This window comes from Chrysemys picta, chromosome 10 (assembly GCF_011386835.1).
Source record: "Chrysemys picta bellii isolate R12L10 chromosome 10, ASM1138683v2, whole genome shotgun sequence".
Lineage (NCBI taxonomy): Eukaryota > Metazoa > Chordata > Testudines > Emydidae > Chrysemys > Chrysemys picta.
In genome coordinates this window covers 63,001,440-63,028,705 of record NC_088800.1, presented here as the reverse complement: position 1 = coordinate 63,028,705, position 27,266 = coordinate 63,001,440, and the positions used below count along the sequence as shown (strand labels likewise).

General features: G+C 39.2%; 1 protein-coding gene across 1 annotated transcript in view; it reads left to right on the top strand.

The window, feature by feature from the left end:
• Positions 1-27,266, top strand: part of USP7 (ubiquitin specific peptidase 7) — a 102,814-nt gene that overhangs the window by 14,012 nt on the left and 61,536 nt on the right. Inside the window, exons 2-3 of the mRNA XM_005295243.5 lie at positions 24,473-24,577; positions 27,053-27,251. Of these exons, the coding sequence (XP_005295300.2) occupies positions 24,473-24,577; positions 27,053-27,251 (304 nt within the window). The remainder of the gene's footprint in view (positions 1-24,472; positions 24,578-27,052; positions 27,252-27,266) is intronic.

Genomic DNA, 27,266 nt, shown 5'->3' with positions numbered 1-27,266 from the left:
TGGTCTGGCCTCCTTGGTCCCTGATCTTCTCTTGATGGTAGATAATATCCATACTAATTATTTAAGACCTCTCAGTAGCCTTTGGGCAGGTCTAAACTTAAAACGCTGAAGTAGTGCCACTGTAGCACTTCAGTGAAGACGTTGCTATGCTGATGGGAGATTTTTTTTTCCCCATTGACATAGTTAATCCACCTCCAGGGGAGGTGGTAGCTGTGGAGAAACCCACCCCTTGACATAGCACTTTCTACAGTATACCATACCTCTCGACATAACACTGTGGCTTAGGTCAATATACTGCGTCGTTCAGGGATGTGGATTTTTCACACCCACGAGCGACGCAGTTATGCCAATGTATGTTTATAGTGTTGACCTGGCCTTTGGTACCATGAGGTATTAACATGAATGTAGTCCCTGGCAGGGGTAGACAATCTTGTCTAAGTGGCCCTGTTTTGTTAGTATTATGTATCTTTTTCCTGTAATTAATATATGAACCCATGGCATTTTTGCTAAATATGTGTTACAAACGGAAAGAATAAATAAAATAGACTCTACAGCATCTTAGGAAAGGAGTAGAACTTTGAGTCTTAGGAGGTATGTCAGGCAAAAAAAGGTGTACTTATGGCCCTGTTGACCTAGTTCCAATAAACAACTTTAAGGAATGGCCATCTAACAAAATTTCAGCTACACGCTGAATCAGAGAAACTGTCCTAACATTAAAAAAATATATATAATTGAATGCTGTTTGAATGCACACCATTTCTGTAAAACAAATCCCGAACCAGATCAGCCTCTTGAAATCTTTATTTCCCATTTCAGTTCCTTTTTGCAGGAGGACTCTGCGGTATCCAAATATAGCCTTTTCTTGATTCACCTTTTCTACCCTGAAGACTCACTCACACATATTAAGCATAGGTTCTTCGGTTTGTTTTTATGTAAATATTTTAATCTGGAGTCATTATCCCTAATTTTAATCTAGATATTCCCTTCTTTTCCATCTGGGTGTCTAAGCTAGCTTCTTTTTTGATATTCTCAGTCTTCACAGGCATAGTGAGTAAAATCCCAAGGTCACTTTCAAACTTGATTCTGTTGCATGCTAGAACTTTATTCTGTCAGCTAAGCCATGTGGCTAGCTTAATAGATTTTAGTTTTAAAAAAAAGATCCACTGGTTTATGAAATATCTCAGACCACACACAGTATCTAAGAGGCCATTGATGAAACAGGTTAACTTTAAATTACATTCAGCCTTGGCACACTGGAAGATTTATACGTGTGTGAGAAATCTCAACATGTATTTTAAAAGTGGACTTTATGGTGCCTTTTTTTTTTTTTTTTTTACTGTTAGTATCATGTTCTAAGACCAGATGGTAGAATTGAAAATTGGCTCAGTACTTTCATAAGGTGCAAATAGCAAGTAAGCAGATCATTTAGTTATTGTGGCTTGATCTAAATATTAGCCAGAGATTATTTGACCTAAGAACTATTAATTGTCATTCCTCCTTTTAGCAAACCTAGGAATAGATATTAATATGTGTCAGCTACATGAATCAGCAAAGCAAAGGACTGGACCACAGCGGAAATATCCATAACTGTATGAAGATATTACTGTTGAGAATAGATATACATTTGTGTCCTTTTTATGTGTCAGTTATAGTTTAATCTTTGTATAAGAAAAGTTTTAAGAGCAAATATAATTATTGAATTAATGTAGGGCTCAGGGCTCATTTATACCATAGAGATGCATTTTGTCATGAAAAATTTGCTGCTGCTTAAATATTTTTAAGCTGTTTTTTGGGGTATGCATAAGAAAGCTGTTGATTTTATATCCTATTCATAAATTATGTTTTTGAGGGGGCATGTAAATCCAGTAACTTGTCTCTGTGGCATAGGTTACAGTTTTTAATGCAATATTATAATCAGAAGTTTGAAAATATTTGGTTCCCATTAAAAACATTCACTTGATTAAAAATTATTTGTAAAATGATGGCTAACAACAAAAGTTATTCTCAGTGGATATTATGTTTATATGGTATTTATATACGTTTTAATCTTTTTTGGATGAACAGATTATTTAATCACCCACTGCCTTGTTTTTTTTTAATCTTCTCTTAACCATCACAGTATCATTAACATGCGTTTTGACACACTGGTGAAAAATGCCACCTTTTGCTTGCCCAAGATGTTTTCCTTATTTCTCTTAATGATGGATCACCATGGCTTGGAATTCTCAGTTTTGTCCTCCTCAGATTGGTTAGTTGTAACTCATACTGCCTTGAATTGAGTGTAACCACTGCAAAAAGGCTTAAACCCTTACGGTACATACCTCATTAATAACAAAGTCTGATGTATACAACACATCACGTGTATTTCATGAACTGCACTGATTCCCCGTTTATTTCAGAGCAGAGCTTGAAATCCATATCTTAATCTACAAGTTACTTAAATGAACTAGGACCTAGATACCTCAGAGAGGACTTTACTGTCTGTGATGCCTTGTGCCTGCCTCCTTCCTAAAATGACAGTGCTCCACTCCACAGAGATGATGAAGCTATATAGGCTGAGATTCTGACTAATGAAAATTGGGAAACAGTATTGTTGGCAGTGGGATTTGTCAGTAGAGATCTGTTTGAGCCAAACTCGTTTAATGTTCAGATCAAGGTGTAGAACTCATTTTTTTTTTTCAATTAAAGCCTTTTACTTAGAATGAATGCTCTTGTTTTTGTTTTGTTTTGTTTTTAAAGTGTGTGTTTTTTGAATACTCTAAATTCCTGCTCCTCACTTGGAGGTCAGAAAAAGACAAACCCCTTTTTGTTCTGGGATTTTGTACTCTTTAATTTTGTGCAGTATGCCTGTTAATATATTATCTTTACTATACCAAAAAAACCTAATAGATGTCCAACAAAATCCTCTTGCAAGATTCATTGGTCTGTTTAATATTAAAATGTATTAAGTTTTTGTACATTACTTTTGAGCATGTACATCCACTATATTTTGTAAATGTTGATTGTGGTTGTTCAGGGGGGCATTGCAGAAGGAGTCCTTCTAAAGAAGTACATAACTTTAACATTAATACAGTGTACGCATTGCTATTACATTTAGCAATTGGTGTGTCACTTAATACATGGTACTTAACTCAAACAATCCCTAGGTACAGAGATCCTTACAGAGGAAAATGCGTCAGGATCACACAGTTCCTTTAGACATCAAGTCACTGAATTTTACTTTGCACACACGTAGCTGATTCTTTGAAAATGACTTTAAAGTGGACTTTACATTCCAGGTTTGCCTGTATCATTGCAAAACTCAAAATTCAAATGATCTTTTCCTTGCAATCCAAGACAAAGATAACTTCAAGATTGCTAACCTTGGAAGCAGAGTTTGTAAAAATTGGATCAGACCCTATATCAGGATTAGTTAACAGATATATCTGTTTATTGTTTTAGCATTGCCTGCTATTTCACTATTACTGGCATAATCTGTGACAAAGCGCTTTTGTTTTTAGTGGGGTTCTCAACTGGAAGAAAATTGTCACAAGGGCAGAAGATAGAAGGGTGAAACACACAAAAATCCTGTGGTTGGGAGTAGCACTAGGTGTGGGAGCCTGAGGCTGATGAGACTGGCTGCAAATACATTCCATACATCTTAGATGCTTCTCAGTAGGAATTTTTTCTTGATGTGGGAGGGAAATTAATGTAGTTACATAGATTCTGGTTCTCTATTAGTTTGAGTATAAAGTGTTAAACATTAGTGTAAGAGGAATTTTCTTTCATTGTTAGCATCCTTTATAATATAGGATTTATAGGTCCAAGACTGTTTAAAACCAGGAATCCTGCCTTTTTGCCTCTTTTTCCTACATGTCTGTTAAGTTTTTAGTCTGTTTATCAAAAGCCTCCTGTGCAGACACTGATGCATATGTATGTGTATTTATTAGTTATGTCAGGATGTCCAATCAGATTGCAGAGTGTACTCTATAATATTTCCATATAAAATGATTAATCAACGTGATTCTGCCTTCCATAATAAAGTTTTTCAGGTATTTAGTATATTGTATTAATTAGGACTTGGTCATTAACTAGGAGTTACAAGAAAGCAATAACTTGCTTCAAAAAGAGCAGTTCCCCTGGATAGCTATATTAATAGATTGTTGAAAGGCCTTGGCATACAATTTACATAAGAATAAGGCCTGGTTTACACCTCAAACTTAGGTCAACCTAACTAATTTGTTCTGGGCTGTGAAAAATTTCATGCCCTGTGCCACAGTTAGATTTACCATATCCTCACTTTGGCAGTAGCTAGGTTGACAGAAGAATTCTTCTATTGACCTAGCTGTGCCTAATCAGGTGTGGATTTACTATTGTGATGGGAAAAACCCCTTCTGTCGCTGTAGTGAGCGTCTGTGCTACGTCGATGAAGCTTCAGCATTCAGTTCAGGATTACAAAACCAGTTTATAAGATGACTCAATTCACCATTCCTTTCTTTGTAATCATGTCAGCTGTGCTCTAAATTTGTTGTCAATAATTGGTATAGTTACGCTACCAGGAGTCATTTTGCTTGTGTTATTGGGCCAAGAAAATTTTCCTGTTTATAAAGTCCTAATAGAAGTAAATGTCTTTAACCAAATGTGGAATGTATGGCTCCAGACTAACTGGATGGATGGATAGACCTCTCAATTATACTCCAGAGTCTCAGCCTTCATTTATTTAAAAAAAAAAAAAAAGCCTTTAGCTGTTACTGTTGCAAAGAAAACTTTCCAAGTGTGAAGCAAATGTAACTGATCCAGAGAAATCTGCCTGAGTTTGGAGAGAGCTGCAGTCCTGAGTTGTGAACAGACCTGTTCACTTCAGTGGGTGCTAACTCCAGTGCCAATGATGACCTTTTAAATGTGAACTATTTCACTGTTCATCAAACCATGGCAGAAAGAAGAGGGGAATACAATATTATGGCGCTCCACACTAGCAGTTTTCAAAGGGCAAAGGGTTAGGCTTTGTCTACACTGAACTTTTGTCAGTAAGGGGTGTGGCTCCCCCCCCCCCCAAAACAAACAAACAAACAAAAACAAAAAACACCAAACGAAAAGCCCTGGTATGGACAGCACTTTGCCAGCAGGAGAGTTCTCCTGTTGTCAAAGCTACCACCTCTTGTTGTGGGTGGATTTATTTTGTCAGTGGGAGAGCTCTCTCCTGCTGACAAAGCGGCTACACTGCGCACCTTTTAGTGGCATGGATGTAGATTAAGATCTTGGATGGAGATATATATAGCACCATTACCACAGTGTCTGAGTGCCTCACAATCTTTAATGTATTTAACTTCACAACACCCTGTGAGGTGGAGAAAGTACTATTATCCCTGTTGGACATATGATGAGGCACAGAGGCTAAAGTGACTTGCCCCAAGTAACACAGAAAATCAGTGGCAGAGCAGGGAGTTGAGCCTCTGTGTCCCAAATTCCAGATTAGTGATCTAACCATTGGACAGTCCTTCCTGAACATCAAGGTGAGATGATGGGAGGGGTGTATGTGTGTGAGAGAGACTGTGTGTGTGTGATTGGATTCATATTCCTGAAGCAGGTCTAAGCTTTCAGAAGCTTGAGAAACACTATTTAACAGCGTGGCTGGAGCTGCTCCAGCAGGCTGGGCAGCGTGGCCGCAGCCTGCTCCAGTGGGTCAAACTGGGTGGCGTGGCTGCAGCATGTTCCAGCAGGGTGGGCCAGGCGGCGCGGCTGCAGCGTGCTTCCGCACCCAGGCGGTGCAGCCACAGCCTGCCAGCCCCGGAGCTGCAGCTGCTTCAGAGGCTGGGGGGCAGAGCAGAGTGGCCAGAAGCGGAGAGACTCTGGCCCTGCCTCTTCCCTTCTGGCTCTGCTGGCTGTGCTGCTCTCCTTGCTCCCTCTGTTAGGGGGAGGGGCTGTGTCCCACCTCTCCCTCTCTATACCCATTCATAAGTCGACCCCCGTCTCTGGTGCTTCCCTTTTTTACTAAAAAAAATTTGGCTTATGAACGACTATATACGGTAGTTCTCAAAGTGGTGTTATGTGGATGTGCTAAATATCTTTTGAAACCTGTTTCACTGAGTTTTGAAACCACACCCAGAACTCATTTAGTTTTAAAACTAGTATGTACAAATCTTAATGACATTTTAACTTAAATTACACTGCTCTACAGCCAAAATGCTTCTGAAATAAATGTAGTCAAACTTTACTAATTCTGGGTCACTGAGAATGAAAATGATGCTTAAAATTGTTGATTGGCTCTAGTTTTCAAGATATGCTATTGGGTCAGTGTATACGACCCTTGACTTGGGAATGGCAGAGGATAAATGAGTTATAAAGGGAAGGGATCTCAATTTATACCAGAAATGACTAAAATACAGCTTTGACTGGATCTATGAATAAATCTATGACTGGGTTTGGACAGTACTTGCTTTTTAGGCAAAATAATGAATGATGCAATCTGAAGCTGGTATTGCGTCATACATGATATGAATTGCATCATGTTATTCCTAGAAGTCATGGTTGATGCAATCATAACGAAGCTTACATCACTCTGCTGAACAAATTGCCCTATATCAGCTCTAGAAATCATACAGTGTCGTGCTCTCTTATTTGTCAGTGTTTGATTTTGCAAAGGGACACATTTCTGTTTAGCCAAAGTGAGCAGAGATGCCTCGTACTTGTGTGAACAGTGCAGATAACTTCTGCTATGTTTGTGGTGAAGTGACTTTTGCATCACAAATGCGCAGTATAACCACTATGGTTAAGAAAGCCTATCACCTTTCTTTTGGCTGCAAAATTGGAGATCAGGACAAGAGATGGGCCCCACACATATGCTGCAACACTGGTGCAACAAATCTTCGCCAGTGGTTGAACAGGAAAAGGAAATCTATGCCTTTTGCAGTGCCAATGATTTGGAGAGAGCCAACAGATCATACCAGCAATTGTTACTTCTGCATGGTGCCTCCAGTTGGGAAAGGGGTGTCAAAGAAGAAAAAGTGGACTGTGCATTATCCAAACATTCCATCAGCTATATGCCCAATACCCTACAGAGAAGGACTGCCGGTTCCTGATGCACCAGAATCATTCTCACTTGAGTCAGACGAGGAAGAGGATGAAATTTCTGGTCCTGAACCATCAATGCCACAGGACCCACATTTTCTTCTATCCTCCTCCTCTGAACCACACCTCATAACACAAGGTGAACTGAATGACTTTGTCTGGGATTTGGAACTACCCAAGAGTAAGGCAGAGCTGTTGGGCTCCAGACTACAGCAGTGGAATCTCCTGGCAGGTGATGTTAGGGTTTCCATGTTCCGTGACCGTCAAAAGGATCTTGTCCCATTCTTCTTCATGGAAGGTGATCTTGTAGCCTGCAACAACATTGATGGTGTGATGGCAGCCCTCAACATCGTTCACGATCCAGATGAGTGGAGACTGTTCATTGATTCATCGAAGACGAGTCTTAAAGCTGTTTTACTGCATAATGGCAATGTTTTGCCATCAATTCCGGTTGGTCATGCAGTCCATATGAAGGAAACCTATGACAACATGAAACAACTTTTGAGGTGCATAAACTATGACCAACATCAGTGACAGGTTTGTGGCGATTTGAAGATTGTTGCTCTCTTGCTTGGTCTTCAGACTGGATACACAAAGTACTGCTGTTTTCTCTGCGAATGGGATAGTCGTGCAAGTGATTCCCACTACATCAAGGAAGATTGACCACTCCGACAGTCATTGGAGTCTGGGAGGAAAAGTGTTCAGCATCCACCACTTGTTGACTCAAGGAAGATTTTGTTATCACCCTTACACATCAAGCTGGGTCTGATGAAGAACTTTGTCAAGGCCATTGACAAAACACAAGCAGCTTTCAAGTACCTCCTTGGAAAATTTCCAAGGTTAAGTGAAGCTAAGATAAAGGAAGGTGTCTTTGTTGGTCCTCAGATTCATGAACTTCTTCGAAATGATGCATTTGACCATGCACTGCGTGGCAAGGAAAAGACGGCATGGAAAGCCTTCCAGTTAGTGGCAATACATTTTCTCTGAAACAACAAGGCAGACAACTACAGGTTGTTGGTGGAAAACCTCCTCAAGGCATACAAAAGCCTTGGTTACAACATGTCACTAAAGATACATTTTTGCACTCTCATCTAGATTTTTTTTTTCCACCGAACTGCGGAGCAGTGAGCGATGAGCACGGCGAGCGATTTCACCAGGACAATGGAGAAACGCTATCAGGGCAAATGGAGCCCATCAATGCTTGCAGACTATTGCTGGACAGTGACAAGAGATGCTCCATTTAATGAATACAAGAGACAAGCCAAGAAGCGCCGAGTAGACACTGAATAGGACTAAACTATGGACATAATAGTTTTTTGCCTTTTGTTTCATAATAAATTTGATTTATATAACCCTTTTGCTGATTTTTAAAGTGTTACATAAACAGGACAGGTGAAATATCATGTAAAGCAACCATAAACACATGAAAAGACCTAGGTTTACAATTTATGATTAAAACTCTTCTATCTACACAATATACATAGACATAAAATGTAAAAACTTAAATATCTTAGGAACAGTAGCCAATCAGTTGTTTTAATGGTCATATTTTAATTCAGCACATCAAAATACATAATAAATAGCACATTTTATCTCTGAAGCAGACGACTTCTCAAAAATTGTAGACCAGTGTTATTTAATATAAATATTGCTATTACCATTTAAATGCAAACCTTCCCCTGCTTATACTCATAGCAAACATCCAGGTATTATGCTAATTAATGTTTTGGGGTTACCCGTGTCAACTTGATAGTCCATTTGACATGGCATAAGAAGGAGACAGATGACTGAATGCTCAAATAGCTGAATCTCTGATTACAAGGAATTCGGCTGATTCCGAAAATCAAGATGTATGCCGTCCTTCTTTTTAAATTTTAAAACTGGGGGTAATGGTGCAGCTTGATGGGGTTTAGTGGTTTTCAATAATATATTGTCAGCAGCAAGTCAAGATTACTACTAAATAGCTTTCACTGACTCTCTTTGGTTCTTAACTGGGTATGTAATCAAATAAAATATAACAGTAGGGTTGACTTGGAAGGGAGAGCGAGTCACTGCATATCTTGTCACAATTATAGTAGCCTTGCTCCTTCTGGGTGGTATCAGTCTGTTTATCCCTGTATCAGAAGGGTTCGTTCTTCCTCTTAATTACCCTGCACTTGCTCTAGAACTTTGCCAAACTGGATAATGGCAGTTTGCTCTACCTAGCAATGGTTGTTGGGCAGAGCCTTGCTTTTGCTGTTGCAGAGGTAGGTCAATTATCTAGTAAAGCAGTGAGAACATAAGGAGGGATGTAGTACTGTAAAACACATCACTTAGGGTGTTGTCTGTAGGGTTGGACTAAGTGCCTTGCCTTCAGCAAAGGTATATCATCACATTATCATCTTTGGAATGTTCATAGGCAAGACTTAAGAGTTGTTAAACCTTTCCAATAGCCTTGCTGCTTTTGTAGCTATATCTGAGAAGAGAAGTTAGTGCAAACCTAATAATTGCCATGTAGGTCACAAGGCTTTTTTGTATGCCTTTAGATGGTTAGTCCAAGGATGGTATTTCAGCCTCTATCACAATGGTCCCTAAACGGTGGGGTGCAACCCTAAGGAGGGGCACGGAGGAACATTTGGGACGGATGCATGGCGGAGTCCAGGCCAGCTCCCGCAGGGGGTGGGGTGGGAGCTCCACTTAGCCCCACTCTGCCCCCAGATCAGCTCCAACTGCAGCTCCACTCAACCCCCAGACCACCTCCGGCCCCAGCCCAGCTCTGCCCTCATTCCCTTGCCCTCCCGCCCCTCTCCAGCTCCACTCTAGCCCCAGCTCCTCCCCCATCCTAGTTCTGCCCCCAGCTCCGCCTTCAGCCCAAGCTTCTCTGCTGAGGAAGCCTTGGCTGTGCAGTAATGGAGGAGGGGTGCAGACAGATTCCATTACTGGTAAGTGGGGAACACAACAGGAAAAGTTGGGGACAACTTCTCTATCATCATTATGTAAGAAAATAATTGGTCAACAATTTTATTTTTCACTTTGGGTTCTTCCAAGGACTGTCAATTTCACGTAATTAGCCACATGAGCCAAGTCAGCACTAGAAGATAAACTATTGAATGATTCTTAGCAGCAGGCTTCTCTGTCTAGTATTGAAAACGGCTTAGGTGCTGGTGTAGAGTGGACAAAACAGTTTTTCATTACCATTTCTGAAAGTATGACTGAGACAAACTATTTCTGCAAATTAAAGTAAAAAATGTTTATATCCACTGTAGAAAAGTTCTGATATGTAGTTGAGCCAGCTAGATAAGTTGGGTGTATCTAATAAAACCTTATGTTAAAGAAAAATGCACACAAATTCTATTGTCTTGTGAACAAGACATAAGACTTTTAGTTGCATCTACAGCTTACAAATCATATTAAGATTGTATAAAAATTGGTTAAAATGAATAAGTTGTCAATATATCCAGAGACTGCCTCAGCAAAACTATAAAACCGTGCAAATGACAAATTAAAAAATGTCTGTTCAGTGTTCATACCAAAGTGTTTCGGATAAACATTTCATTTATATAAAACCTAATTATCAATCATACAATGAGTTAAATCTGTAGAAAGTTGGTAGTAGTTTGGCCAAAGTTTAATTAAAATATTTGTAGGGTAAGGACTTTAATGGTGGCCATTGGTCCACTGAATAATTGTATGAATTTTGATGTTTTATGCGCTTCTACAACAAGGGTGAGGCACATTTTAAATACAAAAAATAACAAGTAATATCTAGCTCTTATATAGAGCTTTTCACCCATAGAGTTCAATAAAAGGACAGTAGATTTTGCTTGTCCGCAGACCCTTGGTAGCCAGCAAGAAGTTACTATTATCTGGCAGTTTCTAGTAATTGGAAGGCAAGGATGCAGGGCTGTACCTGGTGAGGAATGCTGGGATGTGCTTTCCCTGGCAGCTGCGCTGCGGGGAGGGCAGCAGCTAGGAGCGTGGTTTGCAGTCTATGGAGAGTGAAGGTGCTGAGGCCCTGTGTGCACAGTATCTCTCCCTGCCCTCTCCAGGGGTCGGGACTCAGCATGTCCCAGTGCTTCCTTGGGTGCAGTGTCCCAGCAGGATGCAGCCCGGAGAGCACAGGGAGAGGAGCCCTCCCTGCTATAGTTCTGCCCACAATCTCCCCTTCCAACCCACAGTCCCTTACTTCCTGTTTGGTCCTTGATGCAGGCAGGTTTGCTGGGCTGCAGCCACAGAACAAAGTGCTGGGTTGGGCTTTGCGGGACTACAGCCATGGAAGGCACATTCCAGTGCTTCCTTTCCTGCCTGCAGCCTCACAAACTTGCCTGGGGCCTTTCTTCCAAAAAATGTTAACATGCCATGCCATTGCCTATATCCAAATACCATTAACGTCAGTGGGACAGGATTGATTTCCAGCAAAATGTTGCTGTTAACCAGAAGTTGTTAGTATCAGGGTTGCTTCCTTTTTAATTTCAAATAAAGATAACTCTTAGTGGGAGAAACTCTCAAATACATGGATTAAAACGGAAGTATCTGAAAGGTGAACTGTTTTTCTTCTATGTTGTTTAAATATCGGAGACTTGAGTTAAATAAAGGCTTACTCCTGGTCTGTTACGTCTGGTAACGTAGTCACAATGCTGGATGTGTGACATCATTCTTTATTTATATTGCACTAGTGCAGGGGTAGGCAACCTATGGCACACGTGCCAAAGGCGGCACACAAGCTGATTTTCAGTGGCACTCACACTGCCTGGCCACCGGTCCGGGGGGCTCTGCATTTTAATTTAATGTTAAATGAAGCTTCTTAAACATTTTTAAAGCCTTATTTACTTTACATACAACAATAGTTTAGTTATATATTATAGACTTATAGAAAGAGACGTTCTAAAAACATTAAAATGTATTACTGGCATGCAAAACCTTAAATTAGAGTGAATAAATGAAGACTCAGCACACCACTTCTGAAAGGTTGCCGACCCCTGCACTAGTGCCTACAGACCATATTGTACTAGGCCAGGATTCGGCAACCTTTCAGAAGTGATGTGCCGAGTCTTCATTTATTCACTCTAATTTAAGGTTTTGCGTGCCAGTAATACATTTTAATGTTTTTAGAAGGTCTCTTTCTATAAGTCTATAATATATAACTAAAATATTGTTGTATGTAAATAAATAAGGTTTTTAAAATGTGTAAGAAGCTTCACTTAAAATTAAATTAAAATGCAGAGCCCTCCGGACCGGTGGCCGGGACCCGGGCAGTGTGAATGCCACTGAAAATTAGCTTGCGTGCTGTCTTTGGCATGCGCGCCATAGGTTGCCTACCCCGTACTAGGCAGTATACACACACAATGTGAAAATATGGTCCCTGCCCCAAAGAGCTTACAGTCTAAGGCCTAGTCTTCACTTACTGGCTGGTCCGGAGGCACGCAATCTGGTTAAGACGCGATAAATCGATCCCGGATCGATCCCGGAAGTGCCCACAATCGGCGCCGGTACTCCAGCTCTCCGAGAGGAGTACGCAGCGTCGACGGGGGGAGACTTCCGGCCGCGTTTGGACCCCGGTAAGTCCGGACTAAGGTACTTCGAATTCAGCTACGTTATTAACGTAGCTGAATTTGCGTACCTTAGTCCGAAGTCCGGACTAAGTGGGGACCAGCCCTAAATGTGAGAGATGACAAGTGGATACAACACAGGCAGAAAGCACAAGGTAACAGTGGGATGATTGTGATTAGCGTAATAGGCTACATGCCATAGTCATCACTGCTTATCTGGTCATTGTTGAGTGTTTTGCAGGTATGGCAGAGGTTACAGATAGCAAGTCTGATCCTGCAGAAAGTTATTTGTCATGTGTTAATGATCTCATTTTCCATTTTTTCTTTTACACTGTTAGTCCTTGTCCTAAAGTGCTTATAAGCTACAATCGGTGAAGCAATAATAATTTTTTTTAAATAAATCAAAAAGAGAGAGAGAGAGAAAACAGGGAGAGAAGCCAGGATAGGGAAGGAACAATTAACTAATATTTAGATGAGTTAAATATAGTCAATTCGTCAAGGCCTGATGAAATTCATCCTAGGGTACTTAAAGAACTTGCTGAAACAATCTCTGACCCATTAGCAATTATCTTCAAGATCTCATGGAGATTTAGTGAGGTCCCATAGAAATGGAGAAGGGCAAACTTACTACCAATCTTTAAAAAGGGAAAAAAGCAGGAACCAGGGAATTTATAGATCAGTCAGCCAAACTTTGATACCTGGAAAGACACTTGCACAAATTATTAAACAATCAGTTTGTAAGCACATAGAGGATAATTAGGTGATAAGTAATAGCTGGCATTGGTTTGTTCTTGACAAATCCATCTAATTTCCTTCTTTGACTAGGTAACCTGTAGCGAATGGAGGGAAGTAGTGGATACCTCAACTTTAGTCAGACATTTAATACAATCCTAAATGACACTCTCATAAGCAAATTAGGGAAATATGGTCTACCTGAAATTACTTTAAGGGGTTGCACAACTGGTTGAAAAACCATATGTTCAAAGAGTAGTTATCAATGCTTTGCTGTCAGACTGGGAGGACGTATCAAGTGGGGTTCTGTAGGGGTCTGTTTTAGGTGCGGTACTATTCAGTATTTTTTTAATGACTTGGAGATAATGTAGTGGAGAGCATGCTTATAAAATTCCCAGATGTAGATGTAGGCTGAGAGGATTCTCAATCACTTTGGAGGACGGGATGAGAAATCAAAAGGACCTTGTTAAATTGGAGGATTGGTCTGAAATCAATAATTAGAAATTTAATAAAGACAAGTACAAAATACTACACTTAGGAAGGAAAAATTAAATACAAAATGAGAAATAGCTCACTAAACAGTGGTGCTGCAGAAGAGGATCTGGGATTTATAGTGGGTTGCAGATTGAATGAGTCAACAATATGCTTCACCAAAAAAGACAAATGTCATTCTGTGATGCATTAACAGGAGTGTAGGATGTAAGAAATGAGAAGTTATTGTTCTGCTCTAGTCAAGAATATTGAGGCCTCAGCTGGAGTAGTTTTGAGTACCTCACTTTATGAAAGATGTGGACAAATTGGAGAGTCCAGAGGAAAACAGCAAAAATAAGAGGTTTGGAAAACATCACCTATGAGGAAAGGTTGAAAGAATTGAGTATGTTTTTAGTCCAGGGAAGAGAAGACTTAGGTGGGACATAAGACTTCAACTATATAAAAGGTTGTCAGTTGTCCTCCATATCCACTGAGGATAGGACAAGAAGAAATCTGCTTAGTTTGATGCAGTGGATATTTAGGTTAAACATTAAGAAAAACTTTCCAACTAAGTACTGGATACCTAGGAAGGTTGTGGAATCCCTGTCACTGCAGGGTTCCTTTACAACAGATTAGACAAACATCTGTCAGAGATGGTGTAGGTATACTTAATCCTGCTTCAGTGAGGAGAGTATGGACCAAATGACCTCTTGAGGCCCCTTCCAGCGTACATATCTATGACTGTATGAAATCTATATACAAAGCATTTTTTGATAACATTGTACAAACTAATATATTGACCAGCTGCATTTTTCCCCCCTCCGCCCTCCAAGTTTGCTTCACTATGAAAATTCTCTTGGAAAAATAATTACTCATGGAATTTTTAGTTTCCCTGATACACATGATGATCAATGACGTAGTGTATGATTATCTGATGGAAGAATTACCTGGCTGTGTATCTCTGTAACCAGAAAATGATTCCTTTTTACCACATTCATGACACCTCTTTTTCCTTCATCTGGGAACTGCCTCTTGGCTCGTAATTTTTCTCTGAGCATCTTCACCTGGAATCTAGTCATCCTCTCTTGTAGCTTTCCTGTTTAGCAGAATATATCAGCCTTAGAATTCTACTGCTTGTCATGGAATCAGAAAGAGCTGTGGAGTCACACAGGAATGAAATGGATGTAAATGAAACAAAAGCAAATTGGCCTCTACATTGATGATAAAAGAAAAAAACACTTTTTATTGTGTGTGCAGACTACGTAGGTTTTTTAAGCCATGGATGTAATCTATTCCAATAATTTTACCCTTAAGTCTACATCGAGACACAGATTTACAGCTATCTTGGCACCTGCATGTTCACATACTCCTTTTCTCACCCACCCCATCTTTGTTTCCTACTTTTATCTTGTACTTCTGTTTTCCTTAATAAATGTCTTAGGAGAATTACATTGTCTCTGAGGTGACCTCTGAAGATTACAAAATTTGTTCCAATATTCCTTTTTCTTTTTTTTCATTTTGTTTTGCTACCATTCTCTTGAAGAATAAAACTATAGAACATAATTTTCACTCAAACAGTGTTGTAGATTTAATTTCCTTTTTCCTGTGTCCCATTGCTTAATTAAGAATTGTGCTTCTATTCTAACAGCAAATAGGAACAAGAAATCAACCACTATAAAGAGGGGGATTCTGCCAGTCCAATTCCTGTCTTCAGCAGGTGGACAACCTTCTAAGCTTTGTTTTGATCTGCTTTTAGTTGCTTAAAAATCTCTTGCATACTCTTTTGTAAATTGACTGAATTTAGGGCAATGTTTTTTTTCCCTTTAGGAATTGTGTGAATTATTTCTTGCCTTCTGAGGGAGCAAAAGGTCTCTCTCTGCAGCTTTTGCTCTGTTTAGGGGCACATGAATTGACTCAAGTCTGGGGCTCCCAGTTCTGGGTTTCCCATTTGCTTTTGCTTGATCAGGAAGTCAGAGCCTCATTTTAGAGGTTTTTGTAATGGTTTTAGTGGTTACTTTGCAAAGACAGGTTACAGAGTAGCAGCCGTGTTAGTCTGTATCCGCAAAAAGAAGAACAGGAGTAGTTGTGGCACCTTAGAGACTAACAAATTTATTAGAGCATAAGCTTTCGTGGACTACAGCCCACTTCTTCGGATGCATCCGAAGAAGTGGGCTGTAGTCCACGAAAGCTTATGTTCTAATAAATTTGTTATTCACTTTGCAAAGTGTAAAACTGTAAAATCTTTCTTAAATTCCATATTTTGGTCATACTCATAACCAGCTCCCATAATGGGTGGTTTTTTGGTGGGAGGAGGAGAGATGGAAAGTAGAACAATGCTTGAAATTACCAGATACTGAATTTAGTGCTCATATGTCCACAAGCATGTGGGATTTTGGCTCAAGTGTGTCCTTATAAATGTCAATCTGGGTTAGCAAATGATAGCTTTAAGCAGTAAAAACAAGCATGTACAAGTGTTATTCTCTAAACACGGTAGCTTTGTAAAATTTCAACAAATATAATGTCCGTGAAATTAAATTTGTCTTCCAAATAAAAAAAAGAATGTATTAAATACCTTAAGTAGCATTACCTGTTGGTTCCTTCAGGCTGCTTAAGAAGGACATAAGAGCAATATGAGTGTTTCTTTTCAAATGGTCCAACAAAATGTAGACTCAGGTAGAAAGTTAGACCTGGATTACATATTTTGCGGATAACCTGCTTGTACACACTGATACTGAAGAAGGTCAGCCTTTAAAAAACTTATTTCAGTCTCTAGTAATATTTCCTCAGCCTTTCTGTGTTCTTTCCTGCCACACTGCTTCAGGTCTTTGCTGTCTTGGGTTGTTACTGGGTTACTTAACTTTCTTTAGTAGACAGTGTTTACTGAAAGTTTTATTCAGCTGTAAGAACCATTTTTCTAGGTTTAAAAAAAACAACTCCTAAAAAAAAGCAGCTCCTAGGATCCTGCCTAACTGCTATGGAACCTTCAGGTTTCAACTGTCTGTTTAGGACAGTAAACAAGAATTGAGCCCCTCTGTTTCCCATCAGTCTTCGCTCTCCAATTTAAAAAAATAAAAAATAAAATCAAAGCTTTATGGAACTGCTGACACTAGAAAAATCTCACGTGCTCCTCTAGTCAAGCTATTCTGTTCAGCATCTGAGGTAGCAAATCTTGGTTTGTCTTCAGGCCTCCCTGCACCCAAAGGCAGGGATGTGGCAGAGTGAAAATGGGCACATCAGGTCTTTACATTCCTGCATGCTTTTGGTACATTCTTGACCTTACTTCTTCCCTATCTGCATGCTGTATAACAGTGGTTCTCAACCTTTTTACCATTGTGGGCCGCATCCAATACTACCTTTGTGGCCCTGAGGATGTCACATGGGCCACAGCTCTGGGCTGAATGGGCCGCAGGTTTGAGAACTACTGCTGTATATGATGGGGCTCAGTACAGTTACTACAACAGCCAACCATTTTCCACATTCTCATCTGTGGACATGGGATTTTAACTGAAACCAACAGCAAGTGCTTCCATATTCACTTATACTCTTTACAGCAACACCATGAAGTATTTCAATGTTAACTTCCATCTTGAGAAGCAACTCCTTCTGACACATCTTGATTTCATAAGGCTCTATAGTTCTGGTCCAGTTAACAACCTCAGTTTGTGGGCTCCCGCCACATTTTTTACTTTTGAGGTTTCCTCCTCTCTGTAAAAGAAACTGGTTCCAACTCTGATTTTAAATTGTCCATAAATTAGTGTCCATAAATTAACCTGGGCACTGTGGTCAATGTCTTCTAAGATTCTTATGCCTGGTGATCTTAGATGTGACATATGTAACAAACAAAACCTGCAAATTACCCATGTTTCTGGCAGGTGCAACTCACTACTACTTTTGAACTAGTAGGAATTTTCTCCTGTCATCATTCTTAAACTGCTATGAATATACTCGTGTCAGGCTGCATGGCTTCAATCCAGATACAATTATTTGCATTACTTTACTGCTGAACAGAGTAAGGAGTTGTCTACACATACAGAGCTGCACTGGCGCAGCTGCACTGATGCAGTTGTGCCGCTGTAGTGTTTAGTGAAGATGCTGTCTACACCGACAGGAGAGCTTTGTAGGTACTCTACCTCCCCGAGAGGCAGTAGCTGTGTTGACAAGAGAAGCCCTCCTGTCAACAAACCACTGTCTACATTGGGGGTTAAGTCAGTATAACTGCATTGCTCAGGGGCGTGCGACACGGTTATACTGATATAAATCTGTAGTGTAGACCAAGCCTAAGTCTTACTTCCTGGATCACTATTCTGAAAGCTAGTTATTCCATAAGACTTTCTTGTAACATAATATCCAAAGACAGGTCCAGAAAACTCTGTGTACTAGTTTAATGTTTTGAGATGGTATATTTCAAAAGATCAAATCTTTATATAGTCCATATGCAGATGTATGTCATTGTTACTTATTTCTGTAGTCGTATTTCAGGCTTTATTGACCTCTGTCATCAAATGTGATTATTTAGAACCCGGGTTCTCAAACTGGGAGTTGTGACCCCTCAGGGGGTTGCAAGGTTATTGCATGAAGGGTCCTGAGCGGTCGGACTCCACCCCCAAACCACGCTTCGCTTCCAGCATTATTATAATGTTAAATATTAAAACTGTGTTTTTAATTTATAAAGGGGGTCACACTCAGAATCTTGCTGTGTAAAAGGGATCACCAGTACAAAAATTTGAGAACCACTGTTTTAGAAACTGCCAACACTTTTCTTTAATCTATTCCATTTATCCCTCCTCGGTTTAATCATAGGGCTTCTCAGAATGGGCAGCAATATCTTGTAGTGAGCTCAGTTTATTTAAAAACCTCCCCCTAACTTATTGAATGCTTTTTCTATAAGAATAAGAGATACTACTCTAGGTTAAAATAGCATTCAGAACAAATAAGTAGTTGCTGTTATTCTTATAGGGATGCTCTGTGGTGGCAAATGGGGAGGTTGCCACAGAGGTAATCTCCCTACTAGGACGTGGTCCATACTTTGAAAAAGTTTGAGAACCTCTGTCTTAATATGTTAAAACAGAAAGAATTTTAGAAAGAGTTGTAGTGATATAATTTACTTTTTGCTATTCTATTTGTCTATTTTTGCCATTTCTTTTAGCAATCAAAATTGAAAATTAGTTTATTGGTCAGTTTCATTTTAGCTATTGAGTCGGTTTCTTGCCTTTAACTTTTGATTCTTGTACTCTCTGGAACATTTGGGTTCCAAACATTGCCAGTTTGTACTGGAATTTAATAAACAGAGGAACATGAGACTATTTCTGCTTTCCTTCCACTTTGCAAAATCTTTTATGGTAAAGCCTGAATTGTTGGCCAAATTTGTTCTTACATTGTCTCTTTAATGAGAAATTCACAAAGGCATACACATTAACATAAGCACTGCATGAATAAAAGTTACACATTCATAAGTGCATTCCACAATGATGAGATAATAGTTCCATATGAGACAGTTGCATGCATACCAATTTAATGGAACCCAAAATAGGTTTATGGTAATCCAGTATACCTTTCAAGGAGGCTCAGATCCTCCATTAGTATGATTCTGATTTGCTTATTCCATTGGCTTCATAAATAACACTGATAAAATATCTAGCTGTCATAACATCTGTAGATCTCAGTCATTTATAAAAGTATGGTATGATTGCTTCTATTTTACAGATGATGAAACTGAAGCACAGAGCTGAAATGACTTGCCCAAGGTCACCTAGTAGGCCTGTGGCAGACCATGAATAAAACCTAAGTCACTGGAGTTCAATGCCACTGCCTTATCCACTAGGCCATACTGCCTGTGTAACAGAAGCTCTACATGCGTGTCGTCTTAAATTATTTTCTAAAAGTTTAGTGAATTTATTCTTTGTGAAAGGTGCTGCACTGAGAGCCCTGCATACTGAAATCCTCTATTTGCCCACAGAGCAAGTACAGTAGCAGTGCAGGCTGTCTTCCAGCCCCACCCCATAAATTGTCTCAGTCCATATTCATGCTCCCTACGCTTTGAGGGATGGAAGAGGAAGAAATGGGCTGGCATTAAGTTGACTATATCAAGTATACAGTAGCCAAGGATCCCCCCATATCAAGGGAAACTTAATTACCCTGATAGGGGTAGCTTCTTGGCCTGTTTGCACCGCTGTTGTGGAGGTCAAGATCTGGTACATAATCTTTTGGTCAGACATTCCAAATGTGCATTTAGGACCATCTAGTTTCCCATTTTTTATAAAAAGCAAGAATATTTAAATGCAGAATAATGATAATGCAGCATCATGGTGCATTATTTCCATTTCCTGACTTGTATGAATTTAAAATCTCAACCACATCTAATTAGTTTAAGATGGTCTTTTTTGGTTTTGGAGAACTTCCTACTTAACTAGGGAACATAACTGAACAGAGGATTTAAGTTAATATTTGATAGGAGGAATGAATGAGTTGTGTTCAGTGAGCATCTGAGACTCTAGCCCAGTGGTTCTCAACCTGCGGCCTGTGGGCTGCTTACGGCCCAGTCAGCACAGAGCTGTGGCCCATGTGACATCCTCAGGGCCATACAGATAGTATATGGATGTGGCCCACATAACACATTCTGGGCCACATATGTGGCCCACAATGGTAAATAGGTTGAGAACCCCTGCTCTAGCCTCTGTATGATGAAGTACATACCATGAATGTTGCACATTGCTTCGTTTAACATGTCTGAAAAAGTCATCTTATAAAGTGAAAGGCCTCAGATATGGCTGTATTTTTTTTTTTAATATAAGAAGAATTGTATCCAAATAGAAGTGTTCATTCTTTCAGGGGAGGAAGTCAGTGTGCACCTGGGTCTAGACCCCTGGTAATTTTGGATTCTGCTTCTTTTGAAAAACAAGTTTGGCTCTGTCCAGGGTCCTGAATAGCCTTTGAAGGTAATAGACATGCTTGTGAACTGTGGGAGATTAACTTTAGTGTAAACAAAAGTGTGTTATATGGGCAAGGTTACTCTTACTTAAGACTGTATACCTGACATCCCTAGCCACCAAATGGTTCATGTCTTGAATGTGTTAATTGTTTTCATATGGAAACTGTGTGTTTAGACATTATATATCCACTGTTAAAAGTATAATAAAAATCAAAAGAGATATAAAAAGTAAAGAAAATGCAGGTAGCTGTATCCTTTTGAGATAAGCTTTTCAAGTCCCAAGAATTCTCACATTAAATGTGTAATTGCATAAAGGTGAAACTTATAAACAAATACATAAAAAGAACAGATTTAATATTCATCTTTAGTATTTTGTTTGTCTTTAGATAAATGTTGCAAGCCAGATGTCAGTTGTGACACAACTGATTCTAGAAAACATAAATTGATGTTCAATCTGAGTAGATCATTTTCATTTTTAACAAATACAATGTCTTGATTACATGTTGGACAGCAAGACTTGTGTGCTACTTAATTATTTCAGTAAAAAAGATTGGTTTTTTTACCGACAGTTATAGATTATAGATTCCAGTACTTATTCAGTGGCTGACTGCCTCTTATGATACTGGCTTGCAACCAGACTCAAAATGCTTTTGAATGGACAAAAATGAAGAGCTAGTTCAGCAATATGGCTGCTATACTAGAGTTGTGCTTTTTTGACTGGTAAAAAAATAATTGGTCAAATATTGGTAAAAATGGTCTAATATTTTAAAGCACTGATTTATTGTAGCAGTAACAGCAGTATAGAAAAAGAAGAATGGCATGTCTACACTACGGCCCTAAATCAACCTTTGTTAGGTTGACTTACAGCCATTGCAGTAATTACTGCAGTGGCTGTTGTCCACGCTATCCTCCTCCTGTTGTTGGTGCATGTCCTCACCAGGAGCCCTTCCACCAACTGAAGAGGGGCAGCGTTGGGGGGCTGAGAGCCAGGACTCTCAGCTCCGCCCAGCTCCCTGTTGGGAGCCTGGCTGCCCCCCCGGGCTCTCAGCTCCCAGTTTCCTGCTGGGAACGGGGCAGCCACCTGGACTTCTCTGTTCCCTGAGTAGAGAGCCTCCAGGCAGCAGCCTGGCTGGGAGTGGGGAGCCAGGGGCAGCCCAGCTCTAGCTGCCTGGCTTTCGTGTCAATTTCACAGAAATTGACAAGATAGTTAACAACCCACACTGCATCGCCCTAACTACATTGATATAAGTGCTACGCCTCTCATGGAGTTGGAGTTATGTCGGTGTAGTTAACATTAACATCAGCAGGACAAGGCTGTAGTGTGTACACTGACATAATTAAGTCAACATAAGCTGCCTTACGTTGACCTAACTTTTTATGGTAAGCTCTTTGGGGCAGGGACTGTGCGCTTTTATTTCCTTAATGTGCTTTGTAAACCCCAGGTACATTGATGGCCTGTTTTACAAGCAAAGATATACCTACCTACAGTGTTTGTTCTAGAAGATTCAAGCCAATCAAGAGGTTCAGCTTTAAATAGCTCACTAATGTCCAACAGGTGGCATTAGAATGTAGAGAAGTGAGTGATCAAGGCATTTAGGAGTGATCAAGGCATTTAGTTAGGCTTGCTTACAGATAGCACCATGAAACAATGAAAAAGGTGGGCTGCTGCCTACATCAGGGCATTCTTGCTGGAATATTGGAGAATGGTCAAGTAACAGGCAGTCAGTTGACCAGCTTGCCAAATGTATACTATACTACTGTGTTAATTGGGTTGGGTATTTTGAAATCCATGTTGGTGATTATTCAAGAAACAATGTGGTGACTTTCATTTCCTGCTCCATTTCTAGGAACTAAGTTAACAAACAGCTATCTGAGCAAGAGAGAAACAGTACTAGAATATTTAACTCCTGTCATTTATGTATATTGAATTTGCATTTGCATTTCTTTGAATTCTTTAAAGCTAGGACTCTGCAGTATTTATTAGGGAGGATGACTTGTTGATTTCATAGTGCTGCATGCTAAGTATGGTAATTGGCAGTGTCTGGCACGTACAAAGAAAAATGGCTGAATAATGATGGGTGTGAGAGCTGCAACACAAATATTTGCTGATACGCTGATGATAAATGCTTGGCCTAGTTTTTTAAAATCTCTTTGGTTTACTGTACTGTTTCTATAACAAGTGAGTTTTGGATGCATTTATGGCTCGTTAGGTCAATACACCCTATCCAGCTCATGGGAATGCCATGTCATATAGCCTGCTGGCCAGTTAGGAGCAGGTATCAGCGAATCCACCTTGGTTTACTTGCCCTCCGAGGCTAATGAGCTCAGACTGCTTGGATTTGAAATCAATTTTCCTTCTCCTGGATGCTGTTAATATTCAGTGCAACTCATATGGGTTTCCTCACAATGGGTTACCACTCTGCAGGATGCACCTCTATTCCCTTCTATCCCCATGCAAGGATTTTTTAAATGCAGTTTTAAAATTGTAAATTAGCTTGTTAAATAAAAATAATACCCTTCATTGTAAACAGGTAGTTCCTGTCTCCCATGCATCCTACTAAATAACATCCGTGTTCTGATAGAGATAGATTCATACAGCTTTAGAATGTGACCTGAGAAATATGCTTCAGCATAAGAGGAGAAATAGTAATTGGACCAGTACTCAGCTGAGCTAAATGTATAATCCTAAACTTAATAAACTTATATGAATGTATATCTTAATCATCAGCTTCAGATACAAAGTCCCATTTCTGTTCTGTAGCACGTGTGTGGGTGTCATTGTCTTTTAGAGCCATTCTGTAGCCTTTATCCTGCAGTAGATCTGCCCAAAAGAGACTCTTATGCCTGCCTAGTGTCTTACTGAAGTTAGTAGGCCACTCTATAGGCAAAAGGATCTGCTCACTTGGATCTGATTTTAATGGGTGTTTATGTCTGGAGAGAGAGGGTTAATGTCTTCTATGTGAACTCTTTGCATGTGTGAGTGATCCATATGGGAGTGGGGGAGATGTTGTGGAGAGAAAGGAGTGGAAACAGTGTTATGGTAGTGTGTTGGTATATCTCATCAGAAGGCATGCATTTTTAAAGTCAAACTTCTTATATTTCATGGGACCTTATTTTTGTAGGTGCATAAATTCTCTGCATATGTTCAAACAGCTATATTAGCACAAGTAAGCAATGGTAATGATAGAGTTGGCAAAGGGATAGTTTTAAATATTTGTTAATGAAATGTTCTAAATTTTCATTCTTAAGATCTTAAACGTGCTCTTACATGTGCTATAGTGCTTGCTTTTCTTTAAAAGGCAATCAATAAGACTGCTTATTCAGACAATCTTAGAGCAAATTAATGTCTGTTAATTGATTAATCAGTATTACTTCAGTTCTAACTGTATGCAGTTTCAAAGGGCCTAAGAATAGTCATTTAGAAATTGTTAAATATATATGTATTGTATTTAATAAAACTCTCAGTCTGGACTACTAAGTGTAATGCCATATAGGAAAGTACATATATCTGTTAGGAATTAAATTATAATTTTAAGTCTGTTATGCATTAGTATGACACTTAAGCAATAAGGGTTTGCCTACACAGGGAAATTTACCAGCAGAACTATAGTGGTATAATTATAGCTATAACTCCCTTTTGTGGACACTCTTATTCAGGAATAAGAATACGGATTAAGAGTGCCTTTTTCTGGTATTGCTTATGTCATTTAGAAATTTTCCCATGTAAACAAGCAATAAGTCACTGATAATTTTTTTTTCTTATTAGCTGGAGATACAGATGATCCACCAAGAATTACTCAAAATCCTGTCATCAATGGGAATGTAGCTATGGCCGATGGACACAACAATACAGAAGAAGACATGGAAGATGGTAAGTAAATATGACATGAAAGTATTGTCAGCAGAGCTTGTTGTTTATTTTATATTTGTAGAGTGCCCAGCGCAATATCATCATGATTAGAGCCTCTGGGTGCTGCTCTAGTAAAACTGATTTTTAAAAAATTCTAATAATGATGTTATTTCAGGAAAAGGGTTATTGCTTCCTCATGGAGAAAATAAAACAATATCTAAATTTCTGTATGGGAATTCCTGTTTTAGAGTAGTCATTCTTCAAGATTGGCGATCCCAAAAGCTATCAGCAGAAAAAATAGGCATGTTGTAGATGGCTGTTCATTTTAAATCTTGCCAGAGTGTAATATTATGCATGATCTTGAAAATGTATCATGCACCACTTATTATGAGAAATACAGTGCATTAAATTACTTTGCACCATACCTGCAACTGTCCCAGCAGACATTTCCAGTAGAGTGCACATTGTGATCCCCATGTGTGTTGCTAAGTAGTCAAGTAGCAGCTGTAGACAACTTTTATAAGTTTTATACAGTGGTAACGCTTCTTGGAAGTGGACCTCATCCTAGTGATCCAAACCTTTATAACATCAAATGCTCTGTTCATGGGAACTAGTTGGCTAGTGCAAAATGCAATTGTTGGCTTATTTACAAGTATTTCCTGTTGGATGCCTATTACATCCGTAGTCTGCATTGATTTCTGATTCATCTGAGTGCAATTCAAGATTTTGTTTTGACATATAAAACCTTTAATGGTTTGGATACTGACCACGTTAAAGAGTTGTGTTCTGTGTGGTGGCAAGGAGAGAGAGCATTTTGGCTGAAACCATAACTGGCTGATAGTTGTGTCAAATGAGTGTTACCAGTGGTAGTAAAGGGTTATTTAGTATTGCCTTAGAGAAGATGATAGCAGAGGGGAATAAATATCTTTAGCCAAATAGCACAAAAGGAATTCAAAGAGTTTATATAAAATTATACCTTTCATATGTACATAGCAGAATAAATCAAGCAAAAGAGAGTCAGGTTTAAAAGAGGCTAATTGTGACCACAGCTAAGAAGGAAGGCCGATACTCAGATAAACTACTTCCTCTTCAGTTAGTATAGCTTTGACTTTGCGTGAATGCTATAGGAAACAGTTCTGAAGGCAGGGAAGAATAATCTTTTAACTATAAGCATGGACAAATCCAACAAATAAAATACATGCCAGCAATTTGCACATTAAGGATATTTCCTAATAAAATCTCTTTTTTGGTCATATTTATCAGTCTCCCTCACCTGCATTACATGGTATAATAAAACATGGGCAATGCAGCTGATTCTTCTCAAACACCTCAAGTGTAGGGATGTAGATTTCTTCAAGAAGATTTTACTCTTATTTTTCTATTAATAAGTGTGTGAAGTGTTGTCCTGGACTTGAAAGGACAGAACAAATGTGTGAGGAAAAACTAGCTTCATGATACAAAAGCTCTATCCTGTTCTCATAAATCAGGGGCATTACATGATATTGACCAAGCTGTGGGGCATTCTTTTACACATTCTAGAATAAGAGCTACACAGAAAATATATAACCCTTCTACCAAAAAGAGTTTTATTTCAGGACTCTGTTGTTTAGGCTTTCTGCAGCATTCTAAAAGACACTGGTGAGATTGAAAATCCCAGGAATGTGTGTTACTTTCATTCACTAGATGATCTGTTAATATCAGTTAGCCAAAGAGGTCATTAGTAATGTCTTACAGTAGAACCTCAGAGTTACAAACACTTTGGGAATAGAGGTTATTTGTAACTCTGAAATGTTCAACTCTGAACAAAATGTTATGGTTATTCTTTCAAAAGTGTATAAGTGAACATTGACTTACTACAGCTTTGTAACTGTACTATGCAGGAGAAAAATGCTGCTTTTAACCATCTTAATTTAAATGAAACAAGCACAGAAACAGTTTCCTTACCTTTATAAAAAATTTTGTTTAAACTTTCCCATAATTTTTTAATAGTTTACGTTTAACACAGTACTGTACTGTATTTGCTTTTTTATTTTTCTGCTACTGCCTGATTGCGTAATTCGGATTCCAAAAGAGGTGTGTGGTTGACTCATCAGTTAGTAACTGAGGTTCTACTGTAGTTTCTCTGAGGATCGATGGGTTAGCAACAGTTTGATCCAACTCTTACATCCCATTATAGTGAAAGGAAAAGCCTTTCTGTCCAGGGAAAAAGTCATCAGGATGTAGGAATTATTGGAAGAAGTGCAATATAGAAACAGGTACTCTGAGATCACAGATATACTTGGGAACGATAGAGTTTATATGCGGGTGCTGCTGTGAACCAGGTTATGTAACAATACAGTCTTTGTGAATATTTAAAATGTTACACATTCTTATTGTTTGGTAAAACTTTTCTTTATGCACCCCTTGTTCTGTATTTTTGAAATATGTATTGTGGTGTGAAGGATATCTTCACATTGTTAAATTCTGTTTTAGTTGTCTTATATTTTTGTTTTACAGACACAAGTTGGCGATCAGAAGCAACGTTTCAGTTTACAGTTGAGCGTTTCAGCAGGCTCAGTGAGTCAGTCCTCAGTCCTCCTTGCTTTGTACGGAATTTGCCGTGGAAGATTATGGTGATGCCACGACTTTACCCAGACAGACCACACCAAAAAAGTGTAGGATTCTTTCTTCAGTGCAATGCTGAATCTGATTCCACGTAAGACCCTTTAAA